This window comes from Bufo gargarizans, chromosome 4 (genome assembly GCF_014858855.1).
Source record: "Bufo gargarizans isolate SCDJY-AF-19 chromosome 4, ASM1485885v1, whole genome shotgun sequence".
Lineage (NCBI taxonomy): Eukaryota > Metazoa > Chordata > Amphibia > Anura > Bufonidae > Bufo > Bufo gargarizans.
Window position 1 is genome coordinate 451,425,883 of NC_058083.1, and position 27,380 is coordinate 451,453,262.

At 41.3% G+C, this 27,380-nt stretch overlaps 1 protein-coding gene across 2 annotated transcripts in view; it reads left to right on the plus strand.

Moving 5' to 3' along the window:
• The first annotated feature begins 5,555 nt into the window (after nt 1-5,555).
• Nucleotides 5,556-27,380, plus strand: part of LOC122934218 (protocadherin Fat 4-like) — a 140,326-nt gene continuing 118,501 nt past the window's right edge. The window contains exons 1-3 of one of the 2 annotated variants that reach the window (XM_044289521.1): nt 5,556-5,930; nt 22,266-22,423; nt 27,010-27,099. In XM_044289521.1, the coding sequence (XP_044145456.1) occupies nt 27,061-27,099 (39 nt within the window). In that variant the 5' untranslated portion in view covers nt 5,556-5,930; nt 22,266-22,423; nt 27,010-27,060. Of the gene's footprint in view, nt 5,931-16,834; nt 17,013-22,265; nt 22,424-27,009; nt 27,100-27,380 lie in introns of those variants that run through there. The other variant, XM_044289519.1, reaches the window with a different exon arrangement.

The window sequence follows — 27,380 nt, forward strand, 5'->3', positions numbered from 1 at the left end:
TCTCCTCCTGCAATACTTGACCATGCTCCATTCCATGTGTCTCAAGTACTGTACAAAATATTCTCTTCTCCCTGCTCCCTTGTCCCCTGAAATGACTGCATGTTCCTGTTCATGTTACATTGCGCTTTTTACAAGGTTAGAAACATCCGGACCAGCATGACCTACAAGCTATGGCAGTGGTAACTCCAAGCATTAACTTAAAATTTAGGAAAGGAAATTATTAAGCCTATCACAGTTACAAGGGATGGCTGGACATGTTTGTCACACAGTTACCCTCTTATAATACCTTAAAGGGGTTAACACATGATTAATGCAATAAGACATCATATAGTAAATGACATTATCTTTCAGACATGGCTAGAACCAGCCCTGTACCTCACATGGATTCAGAACATCCCCATTCTTTGCTCTGCTAACTTAATTTCAATCTGGCAGCTCAGGGGTGTGACCTTTCTCGGGTGGTATGTTCTTTCTGCTTTAGCTCTCTAGCATCACAGCTCAGGGGACGTGTCCTTTCTGTTGCGGCTTTCCCCTATCACAGCTCAGGGTGTGTATCTTTTCTGCTGCAGCTCTCTCCCTGTGACTGTCACAGCTTATAACAGTAGATCCACCTGGTAGCAGTTGAAAGATGGAACTGACCAAGTGCGTCCACCTCAGAGATGTTTCTGGGGTGGATAGAGAAATAAAGAAAAAACAGCACGTGGTGCTCTACAGATACATTATATTGAATAGATCAGTGGTTATACTAAATAATTACATGCAGCTACGAAAGTATTCAGATCCAGGTGCTGGTTTGAAAAATGTTGAATATTTACCAAGCCAGTTTTTCAGTTGTAGCAATGCGTCTATCTAACTGCAAATAACCAATTCATTTCTGAGCCAGCCTACATGTATTTGATATTATTTTTCTCGGGACACCTTAGACCTTTCTTTTGTGCCATTAGATGATGGATATAATATAAAAAAAATATATATATATTTATATAGTCGGAAAAGGACAGCAACTCCAATATTATCAAAAAGATTATTTATTGGGCCACAGTGGCACAGTGAGGCGACGCTTCGGCTCAAAATCCAGAGCCTTTCTCAAGCAACAAAACACTAGTAAAAGTGCACATTATAAATAGGTGTACATAATTATAAAATGACAATGATCAATAATCACAATTAGTGCATAAATCAATGAATGAATACATACATAATAGTTTCAAAGGTGACAATATGTAGGGACAAACCCAGTGATATATTGTTATATTCACAATCTTTAACATAATGATGTAAACTTATTATATGCAAAATATAACTATAAGTGGCACCAATATACATCAGCTGCTACAAATATTTTGAATCCCATTAATTAAAAACAAGGAGGAGTAAGAAAGATCAATGGTGACCTACCACAGGGTCAGCGTGTATCCACATGTCTGCAATGGCCACAGTTGGCGTCTAACCCGATGGAATGCGCAGGCGTCGAGATTCGTCCTGGCAAATTAATCGTATCATTAAACATTGGGGCATCTTGGGGGGTTGCCTCAGTCAGGTACCAGAATTTAAATCTCCTCCACTTTTTTCTTATAAAAGATCCAGAAACCTACGTGACCAACTGGTTCATGCTGATATAGGTCCGGGACCTGGTTTGACACAGACATCTTTGACACAACGTAGCATGGGCTGTTTCCCGTGCCTTAGTTGTGTCAATTGTAAACACATATGTAAAGGAAAAATGTTTATACATCCGCTATACATCCGCTGACTGATGTGAGATACCCAATTTCTTTTTATCTCACCTGTAATTCGAATTTTGTGGTCTACGTCTTGAGTTGCCCCTGTAAATTATTGTACGTGGGTGAGACATCTACGGATCTTAAAACCAGATTAAATAATCATCGCTCCACTATTAGGAAAAAACTTCGGGATTTACCCATCCCTAAACACTTTGTGGAGGTGAATCATACAGAACACCAATTAAAGTGCTGGATTATAGATCATATTCCTTTGCCCAGACGAGGAGGTAATAGGAATTTATTACTGAAAAGGAAAGAGTTATTCTGCAACCTTTGATCCCCAATATTCCTGGTTTTTTAAGGGATACCAAATCAGTTTTACAAGCAATACAGGAGTTGGAATGGTCCCAGAAATACTCTTGGGTTACTGCGGATGTAATTGCACTTTACCCCAGCATCCCTCATAATATGGTCCATACCTCCCTGGTTTGGTTTTTGGAAAACTTTGGAAATTTCTCTGTGGTGCTATCAGAGTATGTGGTGGCTGTGGTGGACTTCCTACTGAGACGAAATTACTTCATGTTTGATGGAAAGTTTTTCCTGCAGACATCAGGGGTGTCGATGGGGGCCAAGTTCTCTCCCTCCATCGCTAATATTTTTATGGCATGGTGGGAGAGGAGCTTTCTCCTCATCGACACTAATCCCTTTTCGGATCACGTGAGGTGGTATGGCCGTTACATCGACGACCTGATCTTTATCTGGTCGGGCGATGTGGCGGCCGTACCACTGTTCACGGATTATCTGAATTCCTGTGTAGATGGTATCCAATTTACCGTTCAACACAGTACGAATAACATTGAATTTTTAGATCTCAGACTCAGGGGGGACTCCGCCACAGCCTCCATATACACCAGCACACACAGAAAGCAAACAGCTGGCAATACACTACTGCATGCACAATCATGCCATCCCACACATACCATCAGGAATATACCTAAGGGAGAATTAATTAGAGCTAGAAGGAATTGCAGTGACGAGTCAACCTACAAAACAGAGGCAGAAAACATTATTAAAAGATTGACACATAGGGCTTATTCACAAAAAATGTTGGACAAATTCAATAGAGAGGTATCAAACATTGACAGAAATTCATTATTAACTACTAATGTGAAAAAACACAGTCACAATATCAGAGAGACATTGAACCATGAAAGAAAAAATATCTTTGTAACACAATATAGCAAAGAATACACCCAAATTTGTAATATTGTAAAAAAACACTTTCCGGTTCTGGCCTGCGACAAGGCATGGGCAGCAATGGCACAAAAAGGCGTAAAATGTGCAGCTAAAAAAGCACCCACCATAGCTAGCTCAGTAAGTCCCTCCCTTTTTAGAAATGACAAATCTCGCTCTACTCAGAGCACTTGGTTATCTACAAAGGGGAACTACAAATGTGGTCATTCCATTTGTATTTGTTGCAAATACATGAAAATCAGCCAGAATTTTGAATCTACTGTTAATGGCCAGACTTTTAAGATTCACTCCTTTCTCAATTGCAACACCACCTTTGCCATTTACTGCATAACATGCACTAAATGCAAGCTGCAATATATAGGATGTACAACAAATGCCATAAAAACGCGCATTAGAAAACATACAGACGTGGACAAAATTGTTGGTACCCTTTGGTCAATGAAAGAAAAAGTCACAATGGTCACAGAAATAACTTTAATCTGACAAAAGTAATAATAAATTAAAATTCTATAAATGTTAACCAATGAAAGTCAGACATTGTTTTTCAACCATGCTTCAACAGAATTATGTAAAAAAATAAACTCATGAAACAGGCATGGACAAAAATGATGGTACCCCTAACTTAATATTTTGTTGCGCAACCTTTTGAGGCAATCACTGCAATCAAACGCTTCCTGTAACTGTCAATGAGACATCTGCACCTCTCAGCAGGTATTTTGGCCCACTCCTCATGAGCAAACTGCTCCAGTTGTGTCCGGTTTGAAGGGTGCCTTTTCCAGACTGCATGTTTCAGCTCCTTCCAAAGATGCTCAATAGGATTGAGGTCAGGGCTCATAGAAGGCCACTTTAGAATAGTCCAATTTTTTCCTCTTAGCCATTCTTGGGTGTTTTTAGCGGTGTGTTTTGGGTCATTGTCCTGTTGCAAGACCCATGACCTGCGACTGAGACCAAGCTTTCTGACACTGGCTAGTACATTTCTCTCTAGAATTCCTTGATAGTCTTGAGATTTCATTGTACCCTGCACAGATTCAAGACACCCTGTGCCAGACGCAGCAAAGCAGCCCCAGAACATAACAGAGCCTCCTCCATGTTTCACAGTAGGGACAGTGTTCTTTTCTTGATATGCTTCATTTTTTCGTCTGTGAACATACAGCTGATGTGCCTTGGCAAAAACTTCGATTTTTGTCTCATCTGTCCACAGGACATTCTCCCAGAAGCTTTGTGGCTTGTCAACATGTAGTTTGGCATATTCCAGTCTTGCTTTTTTATGATTCGTTTTCAACAATGGTGTCCTCCTTGGTCGTCTCCCATGTAGTCCACTTTGGCTCAAACAACGACGGATGGTGCGATCTGACACTGATGTTCCTTGAGCATGAAGTTCACCTTGAATCTCTTTAGAAGTCTTTCTAGGCTCTTTTGTTACCATTCGGATTATCCGTCTCTTAGATTTGTCATCAATTTTCCTCCTGCGGCCACGTCCAGGGAGGTTGGCTACAGTCCCATGGATCTTAAACTTATGAATAATATGTGCAACTGTACTCACAGGAACATCTAGTTGCTTGGAGATGGTCTTATAGCCTTTACCTTTAACATGCTTGTCTATAATTTTCTTTCTGATCTCTTGAGACAGCTCTTTCCTTTGCTTCCTCTGGTCCATGTCGAGTGTGGTACACACCATATCACCAAACAACACAGTGATTACCTGGAGCCATATATATAGGCCCAATGGCTGATTACAAGGTTGTAGACACCTGTGATGCTAATTAGTGGACACACCTTGAATTAACATGTCCCTTTGGTCACATTATGTTCTGTGTTTTCTAGGGGTACCATCATTTTTGTCCATGCCTGTTTCATGAGTTTATTTTTTTACATAATTCTGTTGAAGCATGGTTGAAAAACAATGTCTGACTTTCATTGGTTAACATTTATAGAATTTTAATTTATTATTACTTTTGTCAGATTAAAGTTATTTCTGTGACCATTGTGACTTTTTCTTTCATTGACCAAAGGGTACCAACAATTTTGTCCACGTCTGTATATCAGACATACCGCACCATGCAAACCGCAATGTATCTGCGGCAAGTCTCCACTTTGCCACAGTGCATGGTGGGGATGTCTCATATATGTCAGCACAAGGTATTGAAAAAGTCAAAAAACCTTTAAGAGGTGGTGACAGAAAACGCAAACTTCTGAATAGAGAATCCTACTGGATTTTCCAGTTAGAAAGTCGCCAACCCCATGGTCTGAATAAAAAAATTAAAAACTTGACCTCATCCTACAATATTGATCTTTAAACCATGGATCATATAGTATTCCTCCTTTCTCATTTTTCTCACCCAGTTCCGTCATCATTACTATATATATTTTTTTCTGAATATGTCATTGTTATTCCTTTTTATGTTTTTATAAACTACATAAATTTATGGTTTGCTTTTAATTGAGTGTTGTTTTGTGGATGGGATGGGAGTGGTTGAACCTCAGCCTGATTACCTCAGGTGAGAAAGTCAGTCCCTCCCTCCTCTCTATAAAAACCTCCTGCAGTGTACTGGAAAATGTCATGAGTAAGGGCTAGGATTTTATTGTGCCTGAAACATGTAGACCTGCATTCCTGTACCTGGATTTTACTGAATATTGAATAAAGCTTTGGATTACCACGAATACAAGCTGGACCTACCAATCCTTTTTTTCCTCATATCTACGGATCTTAAAACCAGAATAAATAATCATCGCTCCACTATTAGGAAAAAACTTCGGGATTTACCCATCCCTAAACACTTTGTGGAGGTGAATCATACAGAACACCAATTAAAGTGCTGGATTATAGATCATATTCCTTTGCCCAGACGAGGAGGTAATAGGAATTTATTACTGAAAAGGAAAGAGTTATTTTGGATACACACGTTGAATACATTGAGACCTAATGGCCTCAATGTGGATTTCAATCTAGGGGTATGTACATGAAGGAGTGGTTTGCCCTATGATGTTATGTACTATCTGCTATTCGGCTTTCATTTGTTGTAGGTATTAACAAAACACAAATGTTGTTATTATAAGATCCAACCTACAATTTTATTTCTTTCTCTAAACAAATATTGTTCATTTTATATTGCAGATGATGGGTTGATACACGAAGAGGAGTTATAGAATGACTATGCTGTCCTGCCACATTGGGATACACCGTGTTCCACATTTTGACCGTGTCCATAATTTGGTTATGCCTGGATTGAATTGCGGATTGGGGTCGGGCTATGTTCCGATATATCCCATTAATCCCTCATTGTATATATTTATAAGGAGAACCCTATATGTGACATCTTTAGGAGGCGTTATTGGGACGGCACTTGTTGCGCGATCGGTACGGGGGTGTCGATCGGGCACTTATCGCACGCCCACTGTAGGGATACCATGACCCCTTGACAGGGTTGCGTGGATCCCTCGTTTTGCCTTCAGATTAGCCACATAATATATATAGTTATCAATGATGGGCAATTGTCCAGTATCAAATATGGTGCGTCTGCGGTCGCAGTATTGTGAGCATGCGCATGAGAAGTAATGGAGACTTTGGACTCCGCGGCGCAAGTAATGACATGAGACGCGGCAATTAAACGGAGTATAACGCGAATTTGCCGGGGCGAATCTCGACGCCTGCGCATTCCATCGGGTTAGACGCCAACTGTGGCCATTGCAGACATGTGGATACACGCTGACCCTGTGGTAGGTCACCATTGATCTTTCTTACTCCTCCTTGTTTTTAATTAATGGGATTCAAAATATTTGTAGCAGCTGATGTATATTGGTGCCACTTATAGTTATATTTTGCATATAATAAGTTTACATCATTATGTTAAAGATTGTGAATATAACAATATATCACTGGGTTTGTCCCTACATATTGTCACCTTTAAAACTATTATGTATGTATTCATTCATTGATTTATGCACTAATTGTGATTATTGATCATTGTCATTTTATAATTATGTACACCTATTTATAATGTGCACTTTCACTAGTGTTTTGTTGCTTGAGAAAGGCTCTGGATTTTGAGCCGAAACGTCGCCTCACTGTGCCACTGTGGCCCAATAAATAATATTTTTGGTAATATTGGAGTTGCTGTCCTTTTCCGACTATTTACAAGGGTAACCAGTGAAATTCCCTGGACATAGCACCCGCTTTTATGGTGTGAATTGGTGCTGCCAAACGTTTCTTTTTATATATTTATATACTGTATATATGGAAAAATTGTGTAAATTATGAAAAAATATAATGTTCCTTTCTTATCAATTTTTTTTTCTAACTATTACAAAAGGTTTCTAGACAAAACCATTTCTAAAACCATTCCCGTACGCTTGTACCCTGAAAATGGACGCTATTTATGTATTTTATCTACTGGCTGGGCCCGCCGCAAGACTTCAAAAGATTGGAGCGCATTTTAGATTTTGGCGGCCTATTTTTCGATTGCTGTATTCTACTGTTTTATAGCATCGTACTGCCAGAAAAATCTTGTACAGTGCCAAAACGCTGCAAGCCCCTTCAAATAGGGGTGCACCGAAATTCCGGCGGCCGAAAATGGGCCTAATCCATTTCGGCCGATATTGGTACATATCGGCAGAAAATATGGTTGGAAACGCTTGTCGCTCTAAAGAATCTCCGGCTCAGTGCTGCGCAGCCTGCTGTGTCTGCTCTGTGCTACTGCTGTTGTTAGTGTAGCGTGGCCGAGCTCTGTTCGGTCCGCGGTACAGGAGCTTTTGTTTCCTGTACCCGGCCGGACTGACAGGAAGTGCTCACTTAGTGTGCACTTCCTTTCAGTCCGGCCGGGTACAAGAAACAAATGCTCCTGTACCGCGGACCGAACAGAGCTCGGCCACGCTACACAGGCTACACTAGAGGTGACAAGGGAGTGACAAGGGGGGGGGGGTGTAAAATGAGAGTGACAAGGGGGGGGGGGTATAAAATGAGAGTGACAAGGGAGGGGGGTAGAATGAGAGTGACAAGGGAGGGGGGGAGTAGAATGAGAGTGACAAGGGGGGGGGTAGAATGAGAGTGACAAGGGGGGTAGAATGAGAGTGACAAGGGATGGGGTAGAATGAGAGTGACAAGGGATGGGGTAGAATGAGAGTGACAAGGGGGGGTAGAATGAGAGTGACAAGGGAGGGGGTAGAATGAGAGTGACAAGGGAGGGGGGGTAGAATAAGAGTGACAAGAATTATTAATAAAATCATTTAAAAAAAAGTATTTTAAAAGTATTTGGGCAAAAAGGCAGTTTCGGTTTCGGTTTTCGGTCAAGGGCATCCTGAATTTTCGGTTTCGGACCAGAATTTTCATTTCGGTGCACCCCTACCTTCAAAGTGACTTTTTTTAAATGTTATTCACCTAAGGTATTCATCTTGGGGAAATTTGGACATTTGAAATTTTTTTTTTACCTTTTTGAGTGCATTTGTATATTTTACATAGAAAAAAAACTGCTATACAAAATATAGCTAAAACAAATACCTAGATTTATAAAATAAACAAATGTGTGTATGTTTGTATATTTTAAACATACAAATGCCACTATACTATTGCTAAAACTAATAAATATATATATAAAAATAATAAATATTATTTTTTTATTTAATTTTTTATAAACTAAAAAGGGGCGGGATGTTTGTATGGGTGTGTACGTAGTCTAATTACTATTGCTAATACTAGTAACTATTGCTATATCTTTAAAAAATATATATATTTTTTTTGTTTATTTACTTTTCTTTTAAGTGAATTAACCCCTTTGTGCCACAGTCAAGGCAAGAAGAGGTTAATTCCCAGCCTGCAGGCTGACATTTAATTTTAAAGCCAGCAGGTGGCGCTCTTACATAAGAAAAAGCGCTCCCTGACGACTTTCTTCTTCTTCAATGTAATACACGCTTGTAGCAGAGTGCTACAGGCGTGTATTATTCCAGCTGGCCACGGCACATCTCCCTGTGACTGCAGCTGTCTAATGACAGTGGTCTGCGCTGGCAGGGGCCGCCGGCAGATCGCGATGTAACCTTTTATACTTCAGGTTACAGATAAGAACCTTACCCTTCGCTCATTTATCGTGTAATCGGCGGTACATTTACACCACTATGAACACACATTAGCGATAATCTGTGGGATTGTCGGCCTGTGTAAAGGGCCCGTAAGACTTGCAAGATTGCAAGACAACAAGTTGAGAAAAACCTCAGGCAATGGCTCGAAGAGATCCAAAGATAACTGAGAACTTCTGTGAGATCTCAGGTACTGTACTCAGGGGCGTAGCTATAGGGGGTGCAGAGGTAGCAGTCGCTACCGGGCCCAGGAGCCTGAGGGGGCCCAAAGACCCTTGTGGTGCACAACAAGACACTGGTATAATAGAAAGTGCATGCTGGTCCAGTTACACCTCTGGCTGGAGGGAAGGGGTTAGGTCAAAAATTTTGTATGGGGGGGGGGTGAAGTTTAAATTTTTGCCTCAGGCAGCATGAAGCCTATGTGCTCCCCTGTCCCTGGTCACAAGGCACTGAGGGAAGGGGGCCCAAGATGAACTCTTGCACCAGGGTCCATGAGCCTTTAGCTACGTCCCTGACTGTACTGTAAAACAAGGATTCCTAACAAAAGACCTTAGATGATTTAATACCTTAAAAAGTCTTTGAACCAACTGCCGAGCTGAAAATCTCCCATGGAACAATGCATGAAATGCAGCAAAGTGAACTTTTCTAGTACTAGGCTTCAGCCCTTTGTCAGTTGTTTTGCCAAAACCTTAGCACTTTAGGTAAATCAACTTTTGGACAGCTTGTGCCTGACACCAGACATGGAACCTCATGCATACCAGGTCAAAGGCCTTAACAGTTGAAGGATAGCAGCCAGCAGGATAGAAATCCTTTCCTCTGAAGGATCTTTTCCTCAGGCACCAAGCTGCCAGAAGTAAGCTATTTAAGGTGGAAAAACCTTCACTGGTTAAGAAGATCTTCAGTCTTCTGTGATTTGAAAGGCAGGGTACTCCTCCCCTGAAAGTTGAAATCACATCAGGAACAATCAGGGGTGCATCTAGCCTATCTGCTGCCTGAGGCAAACACATAAATAGCACCCCCATTCAGTTTAAAGCCACGGATGCATTGACCACGGATTTGTCTGTTCTTAGTGCAGCTACGGCTTTAAACCACCACTCTGCGATTTGCCTCCCATTGAAACGCATAGGTGACTGAAACCACGTGGCCCTCCAGAAAATTTCGGTGCACATGTCCACGCCATAGTTCTGCTGCCAAAAAAACACTGTGGGAACGTGACCTAAGAGTGTGTTATGTGCTGGCCATTATTCACAGCAGGCCACTGTAGGCAATGTATACAGCACAGTCATTTTATTTATTTTCTAACAGTGGTTGATGTATTCCACTGAATGGCCTAACAGTATGGGAATCGATGTTCATGTTTTATATATTGTGAGGCAATGTGAGGCAATGACAGGCCTCATATATGAAGGACGGTCTGTATCTCTGAGAATGGTGCAAGAAACCTATTAAGGAGATGCATATCGAGGGTTGCTGGGCTGCCCCTGAGACGCGCCACCAAGGTAACCGGCCTTGGTGGTGTAAAAGCCGTTAGCTTGTGCGTCCACTAGAATAGATAGTGGACGCTCTTGTTGAGTAGCATAGCTGGTTTCAGCTAATTCGGGCCTGGCTTTTACAGTAAGCAAAGAGCTGGGCGAGTGCTTACTCCTCACGATCCACTCCGGCGGGTTTATACGTGGCCCATGTCAACGATTGTGTTTTAAAAGTGAGCAGCAGGAAGCAGGGTGCGTCTGTTGTGTGAGAGGCTGCAGATCACACCCTGCATGGCGCTAGTGAAGCAAACACTAGCCTGTGGAGGCTTCTAAAGGAGCCTCGAGACTGCTTGACTTTATGTGGATGACATGAACTGATTGCTTATCCCGGTATTTTCGCTTTATAAGACACACTTCCCCCTCCCCCCCAAAGTTGGGGGAAAGGAAAATGACAATGCGTCTTATAAAGGGAATGGTGCAATTTTTGAATGTCTGACACTGATACCTCGCCGGCAACTATGCTGCACAGCGCGGCCTGCGATGTATCAGTTACAGTAAACCTCTATCACGCGCGGTGGGAGGAGGGGCTGGAGGCCGGCAATTGCTGTTGCACTAGCGGCGGGCCCCGGTGCAGCCCCTGTACTCCATTATATCGGGCCCCGCTAACAGCAGTCTTTACATGTAAAGTCTGTTTATTTAATGCTCAAGCAGTGGCTCTGGTTTGTTAGTAGTACTCACTATCAAAGCGGCGGGCAGGCCGGCAGCGTAACATCACTCACTCGGTCATGCTTCTCCCACTTCATTAATGAAGCTAGTGGAGCAGTAACGTGACTGAGTGAGTGACGTTACGCTGCCAGCCTGCCCGCCGCTTTAAAAAGTGAGTACTACTAACAAACCAGATTCACTGCTTGAGCATTAAATAAACAGACTTTACATGCAAAGACTTCTGTTAGCGGGGCCCGGTGTAATGGGGTCACTATTCACACAGGGACATGAGGGGGGACATTAATAACGTAATACTGTAACACATAGGGCCATGAGGGGACTACCATAAGATGCTATATGTGTGTCATCCACAGATCCCCCCAATAACAATGCGTCATCTACATATCTCCCCATATCAGTGTGTCATCCACAGATCCCCTATAATAGTGTCATCCATAGATCCCCCCAATAACAGTGCGTCATCCACATATCTCCCCATATCAGTGTGTCATCCACAGATCCCCCCATAACAGTGTCATCCACAGATCCCCTATAATAGTGTCATCCACAGATCCCCTATAATAGTGTCATCCATAGATCCCCCCAATAACAGTGCATCATCCACATATCTCCCCATATCAGTGTGTCATCCACAGATCCCCTATAATAGTGTAATCCATAGATCCCCCCCAATAACAGTGCGTCATCCACATATCTCCCCATATCAGTGTGTCATCCACAGATCCCCTATAATAGTGTCATCCATAGATCCCCCCAATAACAGTGCGTCATCCACATATCTCCCCATATTAGTGTGTCATCCACAGATCCCCCATAACAGTGTCATCCACAGATCTCCCCATAACAATGCATCATCCACAGATCCCCCCATAACAGTGCGTCGTTCACAGATCTTCCCCCATATCAGTGTGTGATCCACAGATCCCCATAACAATGCATCAGCCACAGACCCCCCCATAACAGTGTCATCCACAGATCCCCCATAATAGTGTTACCCACAGACCACTATTCGTTCAAAACCCACCAAAAGCACACCTTTAGGTTCAAAATATTTTTTTTTCTTATTTTCCTCCTCAAAAACCTTGGTGCGTCTTATCATCGGGTATGTCTTATAAAGCAGAAAATGTGTGTGTGTGTGTGTGTATATACACTCACCTAAAGAATTATTAGGAACACCTGTTCTATTTCTCATTAATGTAATTATCTACTCAACCAATCACATGGCAGTTGCTTCAATGCATGTAGGGTTGTGGTCCTGGTCAAGACAATCTCCTGAACTCCAAACTGAATGTCAGAATGGGAAAGAAAGGTGGGCTACAACAGCAGAAGACCCCACCGGGTACCACTTATCTCCACTACAAATAGGAAAAAGAGGCTACAATTTGCACGAGCTCACCAAAATTGGACTGTTGAAGACTGGAAAAATGTTGCCTGGTCTGATGAGTCTCGATTTTGAGACATTCAAATGGTAGAGTCCGAATTTGGCGTAAACAGAATGAGAACATGTATCCATCATGCCTTGTTACCACTGTGCAGGCTGGTGGTGGTGGTGTAATGGTGTGGGGGATGTTTTCTGGGCACACTTTAAGCCCCTTAGTGCCAATTGGCAATCGTTTAAATGCCACGGGCTACCTGAGCATTGTTTCTGACCATGTCCATCCCTTCATGACCACCATGTACCCATCCTCTGATGGCTACTTCCAGCAGGATAATGCACCATGTCACAAAGCTCGAATCATTTCAAATTGGTTTCTTGAACATGACAATGAGTTCACTGTACTAAAATGGCCCCCACAGTCACCAGATCTCAACCCAATAGAGCATCTTTGGGATGTGGTGGAACGGGAGCTTTGTGCCCTGGATGTGCATCCCTCAAATCTCCATTAACTGCAAGATGCTATCCTATCAATATGGGCTGACATTTCTAAAGAATGCTATCAACACCTTGTTGAATCAATGCCACGTAGAATTAAGGCAGTTCTAAAGGCAAAAGGGGGTCCAACACCGTATTAGTATGGTGTTCCTAATAATTCTTTAGGTGAGTGTATATATATATATATATATATATATATATATATATATATATATATATATATATATATATATATTGCGTGTGCATTTCTATAACTGTGTATGTATCTTTAAAAGATATTCACACTGTCACACACATACAGTATATATGATGCACATGCATACAGTACATGTAAACACACACACACACTGAGGAAGCAGGTAGGTCAGTACACATACTCACAAGGTCTTTGCCCCTTCTCTCTTCTTGATGAGCTCCAGACCCAGACCATATCTCTGTACAGCATCACCTTGGCTATACACAGCACTTCTCTCAGCCTCCTAGCCCGTGGGTGGGTGGCACCACTTTTCCTTCAAAGGCGGATTAACCCTACGCTGCCTCAGTTACGGAGTTAAGGAGGATTTATCACTGTTGTTCAGCTGCCAGCCCGCACGCTTCCACTATAGGGCGGGCAGCTGAACAACACAGGAGGGTTTTCCCTGTAATATCCCTTCATCCTCTTCTATCTACCTGAGGTGATCGCCTCACATTGCCTAATGGCAGATTCGTCTCTGGGAACAATGCACTGTAAGGCCAGAAAGAAATGTTTCCTCTTGATTTTAATAAGCACTCTGTGTATCATAACTGGAGGTGGAAACGCCTCTACCAATACATCTCCCAAGCTGATGAGGAGGCACCGACTGCACAAAGAACAGAAACTGGGCAATTTGGCATTCTGGATTGTCAGCATATGATCTATTTGTGTTTGACCCATTCTTGATCCTATCTCTTTATAGATATTGGTCCATCACTCTCAAAGGCTGTCCCACTACATAATGGGAATGGAGGTCTATCCTCTTCAGCAATGAGTCCCACTTTTGTTTCAGACATAATGATAGCCAGACATTGGACAGAGGCCTTCACAAGGGAATGTCACACTGGTCCTGCTCGCAAAATTAGGCATGGGGTGGCATGATATATAGTAGCCAGACCCCTCTAGTCTTCATTTCAGGTACCGTACCCGCTTGGCATTAGATTGATTTCGGGAATATGACTGCTCTCCTTATATACAATTTCTGGTTGAACTAGAAGCTACTAGCGAGAGGGGTGGAGTGGAGAAACTCAGCACAAACAGTCACAATGTTTCAACTCCTATCTGACATAGACTTACATTAGAGCTTCAATGATACTCAGTAGCAATGATACAGCAGTTTTTCCAAACACAAACAGGTTTTCAAACATAACAATAGAGCTAAACCAGACATTCAAAAGGCCAGTCTGTCTGGTTTTTGTGGTAAACAAGTCTGTCTTTTTCCGTCCAAAACATGCTCTTCTTTAAACCCTATGTTAGCTGTGAAAAATTACCAGCTTCTCATTCAAAGTCCCAAAAGTCTCTCAGTATTCATTTACCCTTTCCAAAAAGCCTTGCAAATGAACAGGATATATATCACAACATATGTATAAAATGCAGTTACATAGTATTAAACAGTGCAAGTTAACCCCTTTAAGTGAAAAAGTAAGACGTGTATAACTTTGCATAGGGGAAATAGGCAAATGATCACAAATGTCCAGACTTCAAAGTACCCATGCTCCAGGGCACTACAGTTGCTCATGTTACTGTAAGCAGCCTGCATGGCCTAAACATACTACCTTGGCCTGCATCATCTCCAGACTTCTCTCCCATCCAGCACATCTGGGACATCATTGGTCAGCAAATGCAACAGTAGCTGTTTGCTTTTTTTTTTTTTTTTTTAACAATTTGATCATCATTAACATATCTATCAATCTTCTGATTTCCATAATTTCATAGCTTTTCCTACTTGGTATTGTAGTTTTGTTGTTAAGTTTATGTATACAATGGGGGACATTAACCAATCTACTCACGCCACTTTTGTGGTATAAATACAGTGCTGCCCATAATTATTCATACCCCTGGCAAATTTTGACTTAAAGTTACTTTTATTCAACAACAAGTAATTTTTTTATGGGAAATGACATAGGTGTCTCCCAAAAGATAATAAGACGTTGTACAAGAGGCATTATTGTGGTAAAAAAAAACATTTCTCAGCTTTTATTTACATTTGAGCAAAAAGTGTCCAGTCCAAAATTATTCATACCCTTCTCAATAATCAATAGAAAAGCCTTTATTGGCTATTACAGCAATCAAACGCTTCCTATAATTGCAGACCAGCTTTTTGCATGTCTCCACAGGTATTTTTGCCCATTCATCTTTAGCAATGAGCTCCAAATATTTCAGGTTGGAGGGTCTTCTTACCATCACCCTGATCTTTAGCTCCCTCCACAGATTCTCAATTGGATTCAAGTCTGGACTCTGGCTGGGCGACTCCAAAACGTTAATGTTGTTGTCTGCTAACCATTTCTTCACCACTTTTGCTGTGTTTTTTGGGTCATTGTCATGCTGAAATGTCCACAGGTGCCCAAGGTCAAGTTTCTCTGCAGACTGCCTGATGTCGTTGAGAATACTCATGTACTGCTCTTTTTTCATGGTGCCGTTTACGGTGATTAGGTTCCCTGGTCCATTGGCTGAAAAACACCCCAAAAAGCATTAGGTTCCCACCAACATGTTTGACAGTGGGGATGGTGTTCTTTGGGTTGAAGGCTTCTCCTTTTTTACTGTAAATGAAGGAAACATCATTGTGACCAAACAATTCCATTTTTGTTTTATCTGACCATAACACAGAAGACCAGAAGTCTTCTTCCTTGTTCAGATGAGCTTTTGCAAAGGCCAAGCGAGCTTTTGTGTGCCTTATCTGGAGAAGTGGCGTCTTCCTTGGTCTGCATCCGTGGAACCCAGCAGTGTGCAGTGTCCGTTGGATTGTCTGCCTTGAGACATTTCCACCAGCAGAGCCCAGATTCACCAGGATGGCCTTGGTGGTGATCCTTGGATTCTTTTTCACCTCTCTAACTATCCTCCTGGCCGGCACAGGTGTCACTTTTGGCTTCTGACCACTTCATCTGAGATTTTCCACAGGGCGGATGATCTTGTATTATTTGCTCAAATGTAAATAAAAGTTTAAAAAATGTTTTTTCCACAATAATGCCCACAGTGCTGCCCATACTTGCTGGTTGAATAAAGGTAGCTTTAAGTCAAAATTTACCAGGGGTATGAATAATTATGGGCAGCACTGTAGGTTGCAAATTTTGTTGTAAGCCATTTGTGTGGTAAAGTTTGCAACTTTTCAAAGAAGTGGGAGTAGGGGGGCGGGCTGGCAGGATTTCCACACCAGTTTTTGCCATGGAAAAGGGCTTAAATCTAGCTCAGCAAGAGAGTTAAGCCTGTTGCATGGCCTGCTAGGTGAAGTGCCAAACTTATGTAGTGGCCTACACCTCTACATAAATTTGGCGCTTCCTCTGGTAGTATATATAGGGACACTGAACTGTGAAATCTGTCTGAAAAAAACATCTAGAAAAACTTGACAGACACCACACTATAAGATAAAACAAAGAAAAAATCTAAATATTTGCAAGTATGATCCAAAATATTTACTGAACAAACTGCTGAAGGTGTTTGTCAGTCACCTGACTGGGTTACATGGACGCTTCAGAGGTGTCTGACTGCAGAACCAACAAGACTTCCAGCCTGTTATACATTGGGATTACTGCCTACAATAAGCTGAGCAGCAAGTGACCCAGGAGAACAGATGTCTTATTAATAAGTTCCTTATTGAGCAATGAAGATGCTAAAGCAATGGCTACATTACCTGCTGTTACATTGTGCTACTTTGCACCTCCTTGTTCAAGGTAAGTAATTAATAGTTGTTTGTTTGTTTTTTATTTATTTTTTTGTAAAATGATGTTTCATCATCTTGTATCCTTTTGGAGCATATACTATCCACTCCTTATTTATAAATTGAATATATTATTGTTTCATTTTGTTCTTTTGTAATATTGTTAAATTTTATATAATTCAACTGTCATCGAATACAGAAGCAGTCGCGTTAACTATAACTGCTGAATCATGTGGTTGCTTTGATTTCCTAATTGATTCATTAGTGGGGTTGTCCAGCTTTTTATAAGTTTTAAATTTTCGTCCTCACTGGGTCATGTGCCACTTGGGGGACACATCACTGTTGCGGGCAATCACTGGCTGCAGCGGCGCACATGACCCCCGTCCATGCAATAAGTTTACATGTGGCGGACCAGAAAGTGGCGAAGAGAACAGTGGACCAAAGGAGCCGGAAAGGAGCAGTGGGGTACAGGTAAGTATGTTTGATGCAACAGGTCTGGGTGTGAAGGGAAGAATTTAACAACTTATAAAAAGCTGGACAATTCCATTGTGATACAGAAAACCAGGTTTTGAGTGAAAAACAATGGCAACTGAATGTTCAGGGATGTTCATGCTAAAGGTTTGTCATTTCTTTTGAAGATAAGGAGAAGGAAGTGGTTGCAAACTCCACATAAGGGTCCATTCACATATCCCCAAAATGGGTCCGCATCCGTTCCGCATTTGGGTGCGGACCAATTCATTTTCAATGGGGCCGCAAAAGATGCGGACAGCACACAGTGTGCTGTCCACATGCGCACTTCCTTTCCGGGGCCCCGCAGAAAAATAGAACATGTCCTATTCTTGTCCGCAGCCATGGACAAGAAAAGGCATTTCTATAATAGTTCCGGACATGTGAGGTCCGCAAAAATTGGAACGCACATGGCCGGTGTTCTTGTTTTACGGATCCGCAGTTTGCAGAGATCTATACCCACGTCACTCCTAAGTAGAAGGCATTTTGTACAAAAGGTTAGTGGTAGACAGTTCAGTCTTGCGTATATATAGGAAATTGATTAGCGCATCATCAGGTAAATTGCAGCATAAATCTAGGGCACACTGGCAGGTAGATTTGGGTGAACAACTGAATGAAGAAATATGGCTTAATATTTAGAGTATCATTCCGAAGGTTGCACCCAATCCTTCACATAAGGCCTTAGCACACACCAGTATTTTTGGTCCACATATTATATTCATTTTTTTGTGGCTTGTATGTGGACACATTCATTTCAATTGAGCTGCAAACGATGCGGACAGCACAGGTATGTTCTGTGGCCCACAAACAAAATAGTGCATGTCCGATTTGTTGTCTGTTTTGTAGACAAAAATAGCATTTCTAACACAGGGCAGGACTTGTGGAATGGGAAAATGCAGGATGCAAAAGGCCAGTATCCGTGTTTTGCGGATCCGCGATTTGTGGACCGCAAAACAGATACAATTGTTTGCATGGGGCCTAAGACAACACAGTATTTTATGGTAGATAGATGACACTAAACACCTAATTTTCTTTATAGGAGTGATTATAAGGAGAATAAAAACTGTATTAACCCCTTAAGGATGCAATGATTCTCCATTTTTTCATAGTAGGTGGTACTATTTTGAGTTCTCGGGGAGTATTTATGGTTAAATGGTTCATATGCGGTATGATTGTATTTGTGGTGTTGTTCAAAAAAAAAAAATTAAAGTATGTTATAGATGTTAGAAAAATGGTTCACATTTGCTTTATTGTGCCTAGAATATGGTGTAAAATGCCACAATGTTTAACATTTTTCTGGCAAATAATGTCATGGAATGTTTATGATACAAATGCACCAAAATGATTAATCCACTATCAGTCTTCATTTTTCCCTCTTCGTCTTCTGGGGGCCATAACGTTTTTTTATATTTTTCTGTTCATATAGCTGTATGAAGGCATGTTTTTTTTGCAATTTAATATTGTATACGATGTAGTAGGGAGCAGGAAAACCATGCCAAATGGGGTGGAATTGGGAAAAAACACACAATTCTGTCAGATTTATGGGCTTTGTTTTTATGGCATTCCCTACGTGGTAAAACTGACCACTTGGCTTCACTCTTCTTTTCAGTACAATTACAGCGATACCACATTTTTATAATTTTTCTTTCGTTTTAATGCTTTTTTTATTGTGTTTTTCACACTTTAAAAAATAAACCTTTTTTGTTCTTTGTATTTCCATATTCTAACTTCCATAATTTTTTTTTATATTTATATCTATGGAGCTGTATTAGGGCTCATTTTTTGCGTAATATGTGGGTTTTATTGATGCCATTTCTACAGAAGTGAAACATCCATGTTTTTTGGATCGCCCAACATATAAGGTCATGTGCATGAGGCTTTATTTTAAGTCACCCCAGGATACTTTAACATGCACTCATCTGATCGCTTTTCCCATAGCAGGGCATGATAGGAACCTCACTATGGCAGGCCTCAGGGCCTTCAGAAGGTGTTTTTGCCGGTCACAGACTCTGACTTTCAGCGTCGTTAAGGTGTTAAATGTGGAGATATAGGATCAGACAGGATTCACATGTTTTTTTAGGTGTCCCAAGCTGCAAGTTTACTTGTACGAGATGATAGAAATGATAGAAAGGGTATTCAATATTTGGTTAGAATTGGACCAATTGTATTTTTTGTTATAATGGTAAGAGGATAATGCTGGAGTACTAAACTGGCAGACCACTGTCTGAATATGGACCGCGGTTGCCAACTGTTTTGACCCCTGCATATCCTGTTTTCAGCTGTATCTACATCATCAGACAGGTACTGGCTTCACCGACTATTCTCCTGTCATTGGTGGGTCAACACAAGCAAGCATGATGCAGTGATGTCATTGTGCCTGCTGACAGTGGTTACATAGAGAAGTAAGGGCCCCATAGCAAGGATCAAACCAGCCCCCCACACAGGACAGAAGGGTTTCTGCCTAAACCCCTTTGAATGACCCTTGGGCCATTACTCCACTGCCTTGTTTGCTAAAAGTTGTTTCTTTAGAGGATAGAGTCCTGACCAGGTTTTTACCCCCAGTAGAAGAGGAGATGATACCAACTAAGACTGGGCCCCCTCTTGCCCTGGGCCCCATAGCAGTCGCATGGTCTGCCGCTATGGTAGTTGCACCCCTGCCTGCTGAGCTGAGCCATAGAAAGCATAACACAGAATAAAGCAGACCTGCTCCTTTCTGTTTGTTGGGGGAACGTAGGGGAGGGGAGAATTCAAATTGGAGGCATCATGGGACATCGCTAAAGTGGGTAACTTAAGGGGGCATCCCTCTGTGTGGGTGGCCACTTAGGGGGACATCACTCTATGAGAGGGGCACTTAAAGGTGCATCACTCACTGCAAGGGGCACTTTGAGGGGGATCATGTTGTGAGGGGGAACTTAAGAAACCTCCTACTATGACAGTGCCACTTAGAGGCATCATACTGTGTCAGGGTCACTAAAGAAGCATTTCTGTGTGGGGGCACCTAGAAATAACCCTGCTGTGAGGGGGACACTTAGGGGACATCCTACTGCAAAGGGGGGTACTTAAGGGCATCATACTAAGTGGGAGGCACTACTGGGGAATGATACTATCCAAGGAGCACTAAGGGGCATCATTACTGTCTAGAGGAAAAACTAAGGGACATCACTATTATGAGGTGGCACTAAGGGAGCGTCCTTACCGTGTACAGAGGCACTAAGGGGGCACCGTTAAGGTGTGTGGAGCACAAGGGTGATTAGGTGGGATTAAAGGTGTGGATTATTATTTAAAAAAAATATGCTGCAACGAGCTATATGACACTGACTGTGGCTTGCGCCTTCACCATACAGCACAGATCTGTGGACTTTTACAAAAAGAACTTGAGTACCCCATGTAAATTAAAAAAAATTGGGCTAGAAATTGAAGGGTTTTTATTATGGAAAACATGGTTGAAATAAAGGGGCTATAAAGGTTTTTCTCTCCCACCTTAACTTCTCTCGTTCTTCTGTTCTCCTTTTTTTTTTCTTGTTGGCATATCGTTACCCCCTCTTCCAAATAATGGGTGGGTTAGGTAGGTGGTACAGTTTTTATTTCTTGGGGAGTGTTTATAAAATGGTTCATATGCGGTATGATTGTATTTGTGGCATTGTTATAAAAATGTTAAAATAGTATAATATAGATTTTTTGTGCATAAAATTTGGCGTAAAATACCACAAAGTTTAATATTTTTCTGGAAAATAATGTCACTGAATTTTTATGATACAAATGCACCAAAATGATTAATCCACTGCATCTCGGTCAGTGAGTGGGCATGGCTTAGTAGGAAGGGAGTGTTGCTTAAAGGGAACCGGTCACCATGAAAATTCAAATTAATCTGCAGGAAGCTTGTTATAGAGCGGGAGGAGCTGAGCAGATTGATATATAGATTTATGGGGAAATGATTCAGTATAATGTGTATTATATTCATTTAAAATCCTGCTTATTCTGAGCTTTGAAGTCAAGGAGATGGTCCTATCAGTGATTGACAGCTATCTCTGTATACACAGTCATAGAGAAGGCTGTCAGTCACTGATAAGACCTCCTCCTTGACTTCAAAGCTCAGAATGAGCATGGATATAAATGGAAAAATTTGTTTTACTAAATGTTTTTTCTATAAAGCTATATATCAATCTTCTCAGCTCCTCCCGCTCTAGAATATGTTCCCTGCATTTTAGACACAATTTTCAACGTGACAGGTTCCCTTTAAGATGCATTATGTGTGCCATAATGTTGGCACAAAGTAAGCCAACCACTAGTTAGTGTAAACTTAGACAAAAGTATCTACGCATGCAGCAGATTTATCACACAGCATGAGAAAGTGTGATAAATGTGGTGCATCCTCAGACTGCCTAGGTTTGCCCTGTCCACATTTATGCACACAGGCGTATATTTAAAGATCCATGTGGCCATATAGCAAATGATAGAACATGTCCTATTCTTCTGGACAAAATAGTCATTTCTATTGATAGGTGCGATAAAAATTCAAAATGCACATGGAAGGAATCGGGGTATTGCAGATCTGTGGTTGGCGGACTGAAATATGAATGTGCATGAATCCTCAGACAAGATTCGTAAATCTGCCCTATACGTATTAGCGTAAAGTCCAGTAGATTTCTGAGGGAAGAGGCAAAAGCCTTTCTTTAAAGTAAAAATTTGGTAGCACGTTATACTAAATTGATCTTTTATATATCTAGTGATATAATTGACATATACTTTTGTATCCCAGTAGGTGGTAAGCCATTATCACACTTGCCTGTGGGTTCCACTCCTCGTTTAGAAGGAAATCAGACAACAAAGGACTTGGACGATGTGGAATTGAAATATGAAAAAACATTTAATAAATCTGCAATCAAAACCACGAAACCATTAAGGACTACTAAGCTGGTAACTACCGATGCTTCTGTAGACTTTACTTAAAGGGGTTCTCTGTAAAAAAAAAAAAAAAACTTGGCAGCCTTCTGACCTGCTGTGCAAAGATCCTCTAGTAAGTACTTACCCCTCTGTTGGGCTGCCAATTCTGCTGTCTACACTGTACTCACACTGGATGGGGGGGTCCTGATCAGGTCTCAGCTGCATACATTCTTGAGTCTTCCTGTTCAGCTGCATAATGTAAATGTAGCTGAACAGGAATACTTGGGAACATATCAGGTTGGGACCTGAGCTGAAGAGCCGGTAGCCAGTTTGAATGCAGTGCACATCATGGCAAGTGGGTGGCGCTGTTACACATTTTGCATTTGAGCCCAGGAGCTTTAAATGGTCACTGTTGTTTGAACCAACTTTAAAAAAAAAATAGTAAGCGACTATAAGAAACTTTTGGGAGAAGGGATGCAAAAAAGCTCTTAGCAAGTTCTGCCTCATATGCCAACAAATTTAAGGCAGCTATCCTATAAGTCAATTGTTTGACCCTTTAAATAAATTGGCACCTCATCTGCAGACAGCTGTTTCAGGGAGATAGCTCCTTATCAGTGCAGAGCAGAGAATACTGGGTGAGAGGCCTAAGTCATAATTTGGGGGGTAATATCTCTCCTTACAGACAACGCCTTAATTGACGTAAGGAGACTTATAGGCCATACATGGTCATCTGGAATTCTGGGAAGAAAGGTATGCAAATGAGCTCTTAACAAGCTCCGCCTCTTATGTCACCAGCTGTATGGCAGCTAACCTATAAGTCAATGTTTGACCATTTAAATAGGCCTTGAGACATGACTTGGATAATATATATGCCAGCACCTCATCTGCAGACAGCTTTTTTGGGGTGATAGCCCCTCATCAGTGCTATGAGCACTGGCTTAACTCGGTGAAAGGCAAATCCTGACCTAGGCCTATCACCCAGTTAAGCCAGCATTCTGCAAGCCTAGTTAGGCAAACAGTGTCTACACAAATCATCAGACGGTGTTTGCAGAATATTGGGCTTCAAGCTAGATGTCCAGCTACAGGTATTCCATTGACCTCATGCTACCACTTTTCAAAAGCTGCATAGTGCACTGCAAGCCAGCAATGGAGGATGGAATGGGTGTCTATCTTCTTCAGGAATGAGTCATGCTTTTGTCTCAGAGGCAATGAGAGGTGACTTTTCATTCTTGGTGTTGCAATTTCAATGTTGAGTGTATATATATATGTATGTATTACAGATGAGCAAATCGATTTCAACGAATCAACTCGCCACATGTCTGCATGCACAACTTTTTTTTCCCATCTAAAATAATGGATTTCAGATGGAAATGGCTAAAAGTGATGCAAAATGTGCATAAGGGTTGCCTAAAATACAGGATTACAGGACTCAGTTTTTTTTCTGCTCTTCTGACAGATCAGGACAACGGGAAATGAAATGGTGATGTGAACCCAAGCCATAACCTGTTATGAGCCAGGCAGGAATATATCTTCCTTTCCAAACCAACTCTTTACAATATCTATATCTACATACAATATACACTCTTCAGCATTGAAATTGCAACACCAAGAAGGAAAAGTGGTAGAATTATTAAAATTACATTATCAATAGACATTTTAGAGATATGCAAATAAAAAAAAGTATAAAACAAAATATTCAAATTATCTATATTTTCTTTAGTGTCGAGTATGAGCACCACGTGCAGACATTCATGCAGTTACACATCTTGACGTGCTATCATTGAGGTTATTAATGGTTGTCTGAGAAATGTTCTGCCATGCTCAACATACTTAGCCCATCCAAATCATCTAATGCTGGCAGGTCCCTTTGCAATTGCATGATGACAATGAGGGACAAGTCCGGAGATGCTGCAGACGAAGGAAGCACATTTAGGCCATGTATGCTGCTCACAGTAGCATGAGCATCATGCGGCCTGGAAATGTCCTGTTGAAAAATGCCTCCTGGGACACTGTGGAGAAATAGCCGAACCACTGTTCCACAACCAAATGAATGTAACACTGAGCTGTTAGTGTACCTGAAATGAAGGCTAGAGGGGTCTGGCTACCATATATTATGCCACCATACTCCATAATCCCAGGAGTATGACCGGTGTGATGTTCCCTTGTAAAGCCTTCTTCATGGTGTTACCCCTGTGTCTTAAGGCCACTCTCTGGCTATCATTCTGTCCAAGACAAAAGCTGGACTCATCGCTGAAGAGGACAGACCTCCATTCCAGTCTCCATTGCTGTCTCACTGTACATCGTGATAGCCTTTGAAAGCTGTGCCATGAGGTCAATGGAACACCTGTAAATGGACATCTGGCTTGTAGCCAAATGTCATGCAAACACCTTCTGATGGTTTGTATACACATTGTTTGCCACACTAGGCTTGGGATATGAAATCCAATTCAATTTGCTGTACAAAATGGATCACTATGCACCATTACTCTAATCAGATTATCCATCCTTGTAGAGGTTCGCCTCTTGCTGTCATTCCAGTTCATTGTTTTTCTCCCAACATGTAAAATTGGACAGTGCTGACATCTCAGCCTAGGAACGTAGCGAATGTGACAAATAGTGGTGTACATAGAGAAGTAGGGCCCCATAGCAAGGATCAAACCAGGCTGCGTGTAAATCGCAAACATCCGCAAGCAAGTGCGGATGCGGTGCGATTTTCACGCATGGTTGCTAGGAGATGATTGGAATGGGGACCCGATCATTATTATTATAAGGGGAAATAATAGCATTCTTAATACAGAATGCTTAGTACAAGGGATGGAGGGGTAAAAAAAAATAAAAAATTTAACTCACCTCATCCACTAGTTTGCGCAGTGCAAAGTGTTTTAATATGTTTTGCATGTGCGTGAGAAAAATCAGCATGTTTGGAAAATAATAGCATTCTTAATACAGAATGCTTAGTAAAATAGGGATGGAGGGGTTAAAAAAATAAATAAATAATTAAACTCACCTTATCCACGTGTTCCCGCTGCCCGGCTTCTCTTCTGTCTTCTTCTTTGATGACCAGGAGGAAAAGGACCTGTGGTGACGTCACTGTGCTCATCACATGGTCCATCACATGATCCATCACCATGGTGATGGATCATGTGATGGACCATGTGAGGTGCGCAGTGACATCACCAAAGGTCCATTTCTCCCAGCTCATCAAAGAAGAAGAAAGAAGAGAAGCCGGGCAGCGTGAACACGTGGATAAGGTGAGTTTAATTATTTATTTATTTCTTTAACCCCTCCATCCCTATTTTACTAAGCATTCTGTATTAAGAATGCTATTATTTTCCCTTATAACCATGTTATAAGGGAAAAAAAATAAAATCTACACAACACCTAGCCCAAACCCAAACTTCTGTGAAGAAGTCCGGGTTCGGGTACCAAACATGCAGATTTTTCTCACGCACATGCAAAACGCATTAAAACACTTTGCACTCGCGCGGAAAAATCTTGCATTTTCCTGTGACGCACTTGCATCTTATCCGGCCCTCACACGCGACGCCCATGTGAAAGAGGCCTAACCCTTTCGGTATAAGATTTAGATTTTTTGGTATTCAATACATTTTTTTGTATTTTTTTATGTGTATTCATGTATTGACATTTGATACACTATCTGTAATATGCCTGTATTGGTCTGTATTTTTTCGGGGTAATGTAGTCCTATTTTTCATAGCGTTACTCATTTTTTTATATTCTGGACATATGCACGTTATAGTTATTCTACTTAATAGATTGTATCAGAGAAATAACTTGAATTTCCGTGGCTCAGATGGAAAATCTGTAACAGGGTCCTCATCTTATCATGTGCCTTATATAATACTCATGTTTTCTTAAGTGACAGATGCCCTTGGGCCTCTCCAGTCACCGGATCCTGAGTAAAAATACTTACCCCCCCCCCCCCCCTCCATCCTCTCCTAGGTAAAATTGCAAATGCAGTTCCAGATTGTAACCAAAGATTTAACATCAGTTCAGCACACAATAATTATTATAAATATATTTATAAAATGTCTTCACATTTCTTGCATATTATATCTGAATATAGATTTTCTAAATGGTGTACTAAGTATGCTTCTATACAAATCAAACTTCTACATAACGGCTCCTGCACACAACCAATTGGGGATCTGCATCTCCATTATAGAAAGGACATATTTTTTTTTTTTTTGGAGGGCTGTGGAACAAAGAAATATTTGCGGCTCCATCGAAGTAAAAAGAAAACAGTCTCCTATTTTTTGGTGTACTTATCGGCGCTGCAGATCCACCAAGCGAAGTGAATGGGTCCGCATCCGAGCCGCAAAAAATGTTTGGTTGTGTGCATGAGGCCCAAGTCAGTGTGGCACTCCAGGAAGAAGTCTTAAGACAGGACTTGGTTATTATTAGAGGCAGAACCTTTCATCTCTGTTCACAGGGACATTGATTTACATGGTTTCTTCACATGAAGATGTAGAGATATAATCTAAAAAAATTTAATAAAAATTGTCATTACAAAGGTTTTAAAAACGTCTTTGCTGTATTATCCTTACATTTGGAAAACGTGAGCGAAATTCAACCGCATCTTATTTTCTTAATCTTAGAAGACTCAGGATGTAAGAAGCAGTGACAAGGAGGAAGATGTTCATGTGCCTATGTTTGTCCAAGACAGTTACAATACTTCCATTCTAGAGGTAGGTCATTGAACTAAAGCTGTGGCTAGCTATACATTTCCCACAATGGGAATGCTCTTCGCTCTAGCTCAAAATAGGGGGGACCCAATCAATGTCCGATATGCCCTATCAGACAACCACTTTTACGCCATTGCTGAACTGCATCTAGTCATCTCAAATTTCAGCAAAATTTCCACCTGAAAAACATATTATGCATCTTGAGGAAAACTAAATTTTATATTGAATTCAGCTTTTGTCCTCCACATCGATTAAAGGTATAAAACGTACAAACATTTAGGGTC